This window comes from Buceros rhinoceros, unplaced genomic scaffold (genome assembly GCF_000710305.1).
Source record: "Buceros rhinoceros silvestris isolate BGI_N320 unplaced genomic scaffold, ASM71030v1 scaffold6967, whole genome shotgun sequence".
Taxonomy (NCBI): domain Eukaryota; kingdom Metazoa; phylum Chordata; class Aves; order Bucerotiformes; family Bucerotidae; genus Buceros; species Buceros rhinoceros.
The window spans coordinates 14,798-25,025 of NW_010420358.1; the positions used below are offsets into that span (position 1 = coordinate 14,798).

General features: G+C 44.4%; 1 protein-coding gene across 2 annotated transcripts in view; it reads right to left on the bottom strand.

Moving 5' to 3' along the window:
• Nucleotides 1–10,228, bottom strand: part of MMEL1 (membrane metallo-endopeptidase-like 1) — a 23,809-nt gene that overhangs the window by 5,996 nt on the left and 7,585 nt on the right. For both annotated transcript variants that reach the window (XM_010139276.1, XM_010139277.1), the window contains 14 exons: nucleotides 9,323–9,484; nucleotides 8,820–8,900; nucleotides 8,240–8,335; nucleotides 7,702–7,820; nucleotides 6,951–7,016; nucleotides 4,531–4,665; nucleotides 3,861–3,950; nucleotides 3,463–3,599; nucleotides 2,922–3,015; nucleotides 2,588–2,716; nucleotides 2,214–2,312; nucleotides 1,713–1,796; nucleotides 1,343–1,446; nucleotides 686–744 (listed from right to left, as the gene is read on the bottom strand). In XM_010139276.1, coding sequence (XP_010137578.1) covers nucleotides 686–744; nucleotides 1,343–1,446; nucleotides 1,713–1,796; nucleotides 2,214–2,312; nucleotides 2,588–2,716; nucleotides 2,922–3,015; nucleotides 3,463–3,599; nucleotides 3,861–3,950; nucleotides 4,531–4,665; nucleotides 6,951–7,016; nucleotides 7,702–7,820; nucleotides 8,240–8,335; nucleotides 8,820–8,900; nucleotides 9,323–9,484 — 1,455 coding nt within the window. The remainder of the gene's footprint in view (nucleotides 1–685; nucleotides 745–1,342; nucleotides 1,447–1,712; nucleotides 1,797–2,213; nucleotides 2,313–2,587; nucleotides 2,717–2,921; nucleotides 3,016–3,462; nucleotides 3,600–3,860; nucleotides 3,951–4,530; nucleotides 4,666–6,950; nucleotides 7,017–7,701; nucleotides 7,821–8,239; nucleotides 8,336–8,819; nucleotides 8,901–9,322; nucleotides 9,485–10,228) is intronic.

The window sequence follows — 10,228 nt, forward strand, 5'->3', positions numbered from 1 at the left end:
GGGACCCTGAGCGAAACGGGGAGCTCCACAGTGAGGGGCATCCTGCTATGGCTGAAGGGCTGGTCACAACTTCTACTGAACCCCCAACGTGAAACGGGGAGCTCCACAGTGAGGGGCATCCTGCTATGGCTGAAGGGCTGGTCACAACTTCTACTGAACCCCCAACGTGGAGGTAAGTAACAGCTACGCAAACAGAAAACAGCTCTTTTGGATGAGGGTGGAGGGTGTTACGAGCATGTTGAATGTTTCTGCTTTTAGCAGTCAGGGAAGTTTTCCCTTGTGATGGTTGGTTGGGTGGGTGGGCCTAATCTAATTTTGGTACCATCTGTACAGAGAGCAAACTGGAACGTTGCCTGTGTGTTTATTGAGAGTGCGGAAACACGAGTACTACCAGCCCGGCACACGCTGTGAGCGTTCTCTGGTCTCTGAAGCTGGCACTGGCGTAGTAGCAGTTACTGTCTCTGGCTTTCAAACATAATGCTGTTCAGTCACAGCACCTAAACTCTGCTGCCAAGGGGGGAAGCTGAATATTTATCAACAAAGTGACTGCTTGAAAAGAACAGCCTGTCTACCTTGCCCAGAATTTCCATGGGGGCACAGGCAGGTTTGCCTCTGGAGAGCAGACTCCCCACCTTGTGCTGCAGAAAACAGCGCACTTGGTTCTGTGCAGGTGTTGTAAACCTACCGATCTGGTTCCGGTTGGGGGAATAGAATGCGTTCACCACTGCGGCTCCAATTATCCATCTAAAAAACATGTTGCACAGTTAGTAGTTTTAAAAAGACATTTTATTCTTTTACTACTGTTAAAAAACGCAGGCTGAAAGTAAAGACTGAGGTAGGGGAGCAGGGTGCCAGTGAACAGCTGTTGGGAAACACTGGTAGGAGGAACACCCTGCTGTCTCCTTTACGGGCACCTTTAGTCTAAAACTGTGCCAAGGTAAAGTGAGAAATGCTTTTGCTCTTGATCTGGTGCTCAGTGTCCCCAAGACTAGGCATATTTCCAACGGAATTCTGGTCAGAATATTTTAAACCTTTTCCCCCTAAATATAAATTTTTGGAAGGGCCATGATGTTGTTTATCTCCTCCCCTCCTTGCGGAGCTGTGAGAAAGATCTGTCATTGTTTTCGTGTCAAGTGGTTTCAATGGAATATCTGAATGCGAAGCAGCTTGGTGAAGGATTAGAGAGGTTCTGAGAGACGTGGATGAGTTCCTACCGCAAGAGGTTTAACTCCAGGAAATAACTTACAAGATCTCAGTCATAAGTGTTCTCAGCTACCCACAGCATATGACTTAAACACGACAGCCGCTATTTCAGAATTCAGCACGTGGTCTGCAAACTTACATGTCTTGGTCAACTCTCTCTCGAAGTTTTTTCAAGCTCTTTTGGGCTCCAGCTTTCAGGTTTTCCAGAATGTTTTCAAAGTAAGTGTGTTCACTGAAGTTTAACTAAAGAAACAGATACCCGAGTATATTAGTAAGGTGTGCAGAAGGAGGAATTCCTCATACCATGGAAGGGATCTTCTCTAAAGTGTCTGGATTGAGGGTATCACTTCACAGTGCTCTCCCTGCAAGCATTTATTAAGTGTTCAGCACAGCCAGCTCGGTGTGCTCTCCGCTCACTGGAAAGGACAGGTAGAGGTATTCCGAGTGGCAGGAAAGTAAGTCAGGCTTTAGCGTGGAGGTACTTACTGCGGCGTGCACAGCACACTTACGTTGGCGTATTCCTCATCTAGTTTTTCATTCTGATCTTCCAAAATATAATCTGGATAGCCAATCTGTTCTTTAATCGCCATTGCCTGGAAGAAAAGAGTTGAATGCTTCCCCTTAATTATGGGTTTGTTGGTGTGGGTTGTTAATCCTCATTTAGTGGGTGTTTGGTTTTTTCCCTGCTGTTGGAACAGTGCTGATGGTCCTAAAGCCAAAGAAAAGGTTTGTTTGGGGAACTGCATCGTATTCAGTTGTCCTTCTAGCTGATGCATTTGGTGCCATCTCCTTGTTTATAACATAGTTAACAAGACTCATTAAAGGAAATTAAAATGTATGTGAGCTAACAAAGGGTTAAAAACAAAAAGACAATGTGATAGCATTAATGGGCCACAGAGAGTGAACATCAAAGTTTTTACTCTCATTTGTAGAGGATCTGGGAATAGTGATGCTACAACATGAAATCCAGAGATTTGTTATTTGTGGCAGATTTCTGTATTCTCTCTGACCTTCTCACGAGCCTTCTCTTTAGATGCCTCATCCATCCACTGTAACTCCTCTAAAGTCTCGATGAACACTTCACGAATCTTATCTATTAAATCTCGGACCTAAAAGAGAGGCAGTAAGAAATTAATCATCTGCTTGCTTATTTTCCCAGGCACAGCTAAGGACTAAGAGGCTTCCCCCTCAGGATGAGGTCCCCAAAAATCTATGCTCTAAAACCTGATATCCAGCATTTAAAAGAGCATCATAAAGAGGCTTCAGACTCTTTCTTGGCTGACCGCTACCTTGAACAGCCAAAGCAGGGTGGGAGATCGGATGGAGGGGAGTGGGCACTGCAGCCCCTGTGCACGTACAGCAGCATGAAGGGTGAACTACATACCATCCTCTTGCTCTCACCAGCAAATGCCTCCCTGACATACATGGCCCCCACTGCGTTCTCCATGTTGTTGTTGACGTAACTCACGCACTCTCTCCAGCGGGCTTCCTCCAGGGTTGTCCCATAAAGCGCCTGCAGCGTAGAACACCACAGGATTAACTGCCTACCCATCTCTTCCCTGAACCATTGCCTGAAGAGGCGGTTAACCCAAGAGAAGGGCTACCATGGTCATGCTTGCTGTTCCTAGATTCGTTTGGGGATTACACAACACGGTAATGTCATTGTGTGACAAGGACTGGATTTGGTGGCTTTGTCTCTTTAGGAAGAGAGGAGATACCTTCCTGTAGCTGGCCCGAGCATCCTTGAAACGCCGGCTCAGGCTGCTGACTCGATCAATCACCAGTCGCCAGATGAGGTAGTTCTGGATGGTGCTGTGCGGGAAAGCAAAGCTGAGTTTAATCTGCTGTAAAAGTAGCACTAATGGAGCCAGTTAGAGAGGGTCTTGATTTTGACTGTTGCTAAGAAAGCAGATGATTGCTGCCAGCCAGGGGTCCTGCAGCAGCAGCAGGGGACTGCTCTTGTCAAACCGCTGGTAAGGGTAGCAGCAGCCAGACTGAGGACTGCACGAACACGGCTGCTCAGGGATTAATTTCTTCCTCACCCCCTGCCCAGAGCGTTCCAAGAGCTAAGCCTGAGAGGTACTTTTCTTCCCATCTAACCTTTCTGAGCAGGGAAGACACCTAGTACCCTGGGACCCTCGTTTTCCAGCGAGTGGTGTCCTTTTCCTCAGAGAAGCTGTAGCAGAACTAGCAAGCAGACCCAACCATTTCCACAGTACTTCTGTGTCTTTTGTCCTGGACATTCTCCCGTTTCTTTACCTTGCTGAGTACTTGGAGAGAATTGCTTTCAGCTCTTGCAGATAGGGTATGCCATACACAACGACCTCTTCTTCGGGGTCAATGTGAACGCTTACTGAAGACATGATGCCCTGGATGAAGAAGGTCCAGTTAAATTCCTAGGCAGAGAGAAAGACAAACCCAATGCCAGGTGTTTAAGTGCCTTAGTCACTGTCTGGATTTTCTACAGCCTATGGGATTGCTGTGGTTGTAGTGCTGTTCAGCAGAAAAGTGCTTTTTAAGAGACTCTGGCTACAAGATAAAGAATGGAAATGATTGTATACCTCTCTTTGTGTCACTGATAAATTCACAAAGCCTTTTCCAATTGGCATGGTAATGAGAAGAGGCTGAAAGTATCAGACTGCTCATTAAACACTTACGTTCAATGCAAACTTTTCCTGTAGCTCTTTTAAGGTCATTTTGTTGTACAACAAGGTTACATCGTGCCTCTCTTCTGCTGGGGTAGTTGCCTGGAGAATTAACAAGGTTATTGCTAGAGTCAGCTGATACAAGTCAACGGCTGAAATTGTGCATGTGCACGTATACTCAAATAATATGCAAACAGAACTGTTTATTTTGGATCAGGAAGCTCATTTGATGGTGCCCAGTGGTGCTTTCTAAATGCCAGTACAGGAACTCAGGTCCCCCCATTCTATAACGTATTCAGTAATATGCTGAGCCAAGCGGTTTCCTCTTTAGAATGGAAGACTCAGCTCTTTCTGAGGATGCATAAACTTCTAAGAAAGCAAGGCAGCTAGTCCTGGTGTTAGCACAGTGAACGATTAGCAGAAGATAGATTAGTCTCCTGCTTTAGGAGACTTCCTCAAGTAAGTATGGCTAGGACTAGAGCAGGCAAGCAGCAGTTGATACAATAGACATAATTCTGCACAAAGGCTCTGATTTCTGGGCTGCTCACAGCACAGCCACGTCTTCTTCCTCCTGCTTTCTTCTAGGCCATGGGTTTTCTGCTGTGTTGAAAACCGCTGCAGAGAAGAGCAAGGGACTCTCCCCCTCACAACATCCTGAGAAGGTCTCCATTTTGGTACTCACATTTGCAATCTCTGTTTCGAGCTCCATAACCCTTGTCATTTCCTCTTGGACAAAGGAATCCTCCTTAGACATATTCTTGTCTTCTCGGATCATTTTGGCGATGGTGATCATGAACTGCAGGTAAGCTTCTCTCACCTGCACGTGAGAAACACAGCATTTGTGGTGTTGTGAAGAGGAGGTTTGCTGTCTATCAGTTCTCATTCAGCCAACCATTCTTTTTGTGGTTTTGGCTTTACAGTGAGCTATGAAAGGTTGGCCCCAGGGGTCACAGCCTCCGCCCTTGTCTCCAGTGCAACCTCAGTCCACTTTCCTCTCTTTTTCCTCCTATAACAGATACTACCACAATCCCCAGGACCTCAGTTCACCCTGGAATATCTTAAGATGGAGCTGCCTGTCTCAAAATACACAGTGAAAGCAACACTCCCTGCTTCCCTGTGCAATCCATTCTCTGGTGTCCTGAGTTAGAATTACTGCTTGAGCAGAGAGAATGCTCCGTGCTTGGAGTTACACTTCAGAACAGTGATGTCTACTAGCCGAAACACCCGGGTAAACATGGAATGTTTACATTCCCTGAAAATAATGCCATACATCTTCTAAGCTCTGTTTTTACTGTCTGAAGGAAAAGCTCTGTCTCAGGTGGTTCCCAGTGATACCTTTGCTTTATCTCTAACACGAGGATATGGCTGTGATTTATGCCTCAGAACAGACCTTGCAAAGTTATGTGCCTGCTGCGGGAGTACTGATCTCTGAGAGAGGAAAGCTTAACCCTACCTATTCTTCTTGCATACTTTTCTTCCTCCACAGACCTGGGAAACCAGATGAATCCAGTGACTGTTGTGAAATTGAGTCTGGGCACTTACAGGATGATGATGGTTTGTGTTTTTAGGCTGAATGCTGAGGGCTTAATCAGGCCAGACTCCCACAGGCCCCAGCAGGAGTTTTGCCAAAAGATGCTGGACTAAGCACAGGGGGAGTTTGGGTCATCGGATTGGTTCATTGTCTGTGGGAAGTGAGCTGTTAAATAGCAAATAAAAAGGGGTTGTGTCTCCTTATTCATTAAGATAAAAACACAGCCTTAGCCCTTCTGCTCTACAGCTTCAAAGTAAATCTGTATTAAGTAGTACTGGTTTTCTTCTGCTGATTTAGGATCATCTATGTACTGTACCTGATTTTCTACCTCCTGCAAGTCAATCTGACTTTGGTGCAGTGATGAAGAAACACCCCTCTTCTTCTACTGCAACTGCCACTGTCTAGGTGGAACTTGCAGAAGCGAATTCTCGTTCAGCAGTGACCTGCTGTTCCCAGCCCAGCTACATGGAGATTGTTTTGTATCACGAGACAGATAAACAGAAGTTGGCAGTTTGTAAAGGTGTCCAAGAGGCGTGGAAGCAATCTCCTAAAAACTCCGCAGGACTGTATTTTAGATGGTGTTATGTATGAGAACATAGTCAAGTACGTTGGAGTAAGGGGAAAATTACTCTCGCTGATGTTTTCATCTGCCTTTACTAGACAAGAGAGCCTAAAATGGGGATTGTGGTCTCTCTATTCCCTTCCATTCGTGTTAGGAAAATTAGGTTGATGTTAGGCTGCAAGTCCTCTTTGTTAGAGTGACATAACTGAGGAAAAGAAAATGTGCTAAAGCTGTGCTAAATAAATGTGCTATTCCTCTTAAATGGATAGTTTATCTGGCTGGGTTTGCAACAGCTTTCTGTGTATTTACAGAAACCCTCATGCTTTAGTTCTGAGCGTTGGTGGAGAAAAGCAGCTGGAAATTCATCTTTCACAAATCTCATGTAACTTTGGGGAAGAGGGAAGTAAGTGGCAGCAGATTCTTACTGGCTCAGTACCTGCTCCATTCATATAGCTTTTGCTGCTCCATGTAGAGCACTTGTTAAAAATTTTAAACTTTTTTCCCCTGAATGAGCACATGAAAAGTTCTGAATGCTTTGTTATTCAACAAAACGTATTTCAAGGTAATTACATGTTCAAATATAATCCAGTATGACAATTCTTCTCCTATACCCATAATCCATCTTTCCAGTACCTTATAAAATAGTAGGTAGAACTAGTTAGAAGATGTAAGTGAACCCAAGAGAACCAGCACTGAAAATATGACCTTATCCTTCAAAATTAGAGACTGTTTTAAGCTATTAACCAAGCTGATTATATTTTCCAGTAGCTGCCTTGTCTGTACAACTTGGTGGTTCTGGGGAGGCTTGTTGTTTTTACAGTTGTTCAGTCCTTTTGTAAACATTACAAAATTTTGGCATAATTAGGAAAAACAGTAGCCATGAACATCACGGTCTGATTCCGATTGTTACATAACGTGCAGATTCATATATTTGAGTTTTCCAAAACACAGGGATAAGTAAGAAAGTTGTTTTAGCAGCAAATAGTAAAGAAATCCAAGGACTGCTTACTCTTTGATAGTTGCCGCCGTTGAAGTAGTAATCCCTAGATGGCATTCCCAGGCTTGGCTGGTCAATCTGGAGGAAATCACACCATTTCATTCGTTAGTGATGAACAGGAACTGGGGCTGTCCAAAGGTATCCTTGAAAGGCAACACAGAACGCGGCACGTGCCACCCTCTCAGCGTTGGGATGACACGGGTACCCTCTGACCAAACAACCGACTTGAGCTGTCTGGGAACTGGGGTGAGATGGAAGGGACTGCTTTTGTCTGAATTTCTAGGTAAGGACAGGATGGATGCTCAGAGTGAGTTACTAAGCACAGTCTTTCAGTAACCACTGAGATCTATTAAATAAATATATAAATTTATGCAAGTTAGAAAAGAAGTTGCTTGACTTGAGGGCTAGACCTCATGCATACACACACACATGGACAAACTGAAATATTAGCTTCCTGGTTTAAAAACATGGTTTCCCGCTATTTATTAAACCTCACCATCATTTTGCAAGTCACTGGAGTTTACAACCCTTAAGTGCTGTAAATCAGCAAAGGTCCGTTATTTCTTCAACTGAACCAAAAATTATGTTCCATAAAAGGTCTTCCAACAGGACTTTGAGACCGATCTGCCACCTGAGGCACAAAGCTGGTGCAGACATTTTGCCAGTGTCCTGCTGCCTTACGGAAAGCTGATCCATTTGCAGTGTAAATAACTATCCATTACGATTCTGGCACACAAATATTTCCCTGCAGTTTTTTTCTTACATAAATGATGTGTCTGCTGGAATCCCGGTCATCATTCCATACAAACATGTCGATGAGGACACGTTTGTTAAATCTGGAGTTCATTATGGAGAGTTTTTCTTCCATGCTCCAATTTGGCTCTGGGAGATAAAGGGAAAATATTCATCACTTATGGGTATGGATCTGGACTGATTAAGTTGAGTGGTTTGCAAGGTTATTGCTGGAATTGTTTAGAACCAGATTGGACTTGATGTGAGTACAGGACATTCCTAATTAATTCCCAAACTACATGGGTTATATTGCTTTTTTTCTCGTTATTCGGTTGGTCCTTTAGATTTCTAACTGTCTTTATTAAAATGTACACTGCTCATGAGTGAGATCTGGTAATATGGGGATTAAATTTATACTTATTTACACAGATCACTGTGTGCTAATAGGTGCAAGAGCCTGACTTTTGTTCATGAAGAAGTTACACAGCGGATCCGCTCAATGACAGCAGCCTCCTTAGGGCAGTCAGTTCTGACCTAGCACTACTGAACCCTTCCTGGCGCGGCATTACCTTTGGTCTTATTCCAGTCTGCAGAAGCGACTGGCCAATCTCCAACCACCGTTAAGGCCTCTAGCAGAGGCAATGAACCTCGTTGCTCTATAAGACCTGAGAGAGGAAAAACAAATACTATGTTGCTTTCATAGGGGAAAAAAAGGAAGAAAAATAGGTAATGGCCCCTGCAGTTTAAATTGGAAACAGCATTTGTCACAGCAGAAAATAAAGAGATACCATGAAATCATCTGTCTCCTCCATTAGTCTTCAGAAAAGTAATGAAAACAATTCTGTTGACTTTAGAACGGATTTTGAGTGAAGCGGATTGGAAAGGGTGCAATGGGGCGGGTTGTTGCATTCAGAAGGGAAGGCTTTGCATTGATAGCAGAGGCAGGTGACCAACACCCACCCCTTCCACATCCCGGAATGTATATTAAGCCTTAGTGATGTACCAAGGCATCTTCATTCATCCGTCTGAAGATCAGCTTTCCATGCAAGGCCATGCTTAGATACTGACTGGACTTTTGCTTGGAAGTGCATTGGAACTTTTGTACCTTTTGTATCGAACAAGAGCATCAATGAACAGGAAGAGACTCACTCTCATTCATGCATGACTTGTAAAGAATTTTAGCTTTCTGAAACGCTTCTCTGTCCTCTTGATCTGAAGTCTCCAGCACACCTGGAGAAGAAACCATTGCAGTGAGATTTCTGCCCTGGAAAGCTTTGATCTCCTCATAGAAATCCCTGAGAATTCAGGGCTATGCGAAATCCTTGTTATCGTAGGCTTCACTGACTGTGAACTAGAGTGCTCTCCAGCACTCCTGAGGAGCTATTAATGGAACAAGTGTCAGGAAGAAGGACATGCACACAGCTTGTCTTGATCCTTCTGAAGTCAGACCAAATCACCTATGGCTCATTTTTAGTGGGAACAGGATGTTCCCACATAAATGGGTGTAGTAGGAGATGTAGAGATTAAAGGACTAGAGAAAAAAAAATCACAATTAACACTCTGGAAGTTTCTTTCTCTGTGTAATGTGCAGTAAATAACATTTGAAAGTAAACGCAAGCGCATAACCAAGGATAGAGTAGCCTCATTCCTACCTTTTAGGATGATCTCCAGCTCGTCTCTCAGGATATCAAAAATGCTGTATCTGGAGCTAGTTTCTGGGATAACGTTCCGGGTCAGCCAGCCCCCACAGGCATACTGGTAGAAATCCTTGCAAGGGTCAGCTGTTGGGTCCATATTCTGAATTATTCTAGCAGCTAGGTATCAAAATTGGAGAGTTGAATTCCACAGACTGCCCAGTAATCTCTGGGACTACCAAAGACTGCCAAGAAACTGCTGGCAAGAAGGCACCTTGCTTATGCTGCTTATAGCAGATAAGACTCATGCATTATGACTTAAAGGATCTTTTTTTCTGCTTAAAACTGCCCAGAAGCACCTGTCAGCAGATGATTGTTCCGGGATTGTACTGCTTTGCAGAGAGAGCTTCTGAATAGCAGCATCCTTCTCCACAGCACAGCACTCTGCCTGTGACTCCAGCGTGGGGACCTCTCTAGAAAGTCAGTGTTTGTGGGGGCAGTTGGGAGTCTTACCTGTCTTGAGGGGTACAAGTAAATGCCCCAAAATAGGTGAATAGCCCCATGGTAGAATGCATTCTCTTTGGGTGAAAGTCCCATGTAAGGGGACACTTATTGTGCTTCATAGCTATAGACTGTGTTGGTCAGTCCCCATCCTTGTGGCTTGGGCCAGAGCCAGGGAACTGTTGACCACACTGGCAATTTTCCTGTACTACTTCCTGGTGAATTATCCTGGTGCTAAGGAAAGTATATAAGGGGGAAGGAAGAAGAGGGGTTATTTGCTCAGTGTTTACACATGGAGCTGTGTCTGAGGACAGCTGTACTTGTGCCTTCGACAGCATTAGCGATGTCTATCTATCGCAAGGGGAAACTTCATTCCCTTTCAACGTCTCCAGTCGTAAAGCCTGAGCTATTGTTTATTCAGGT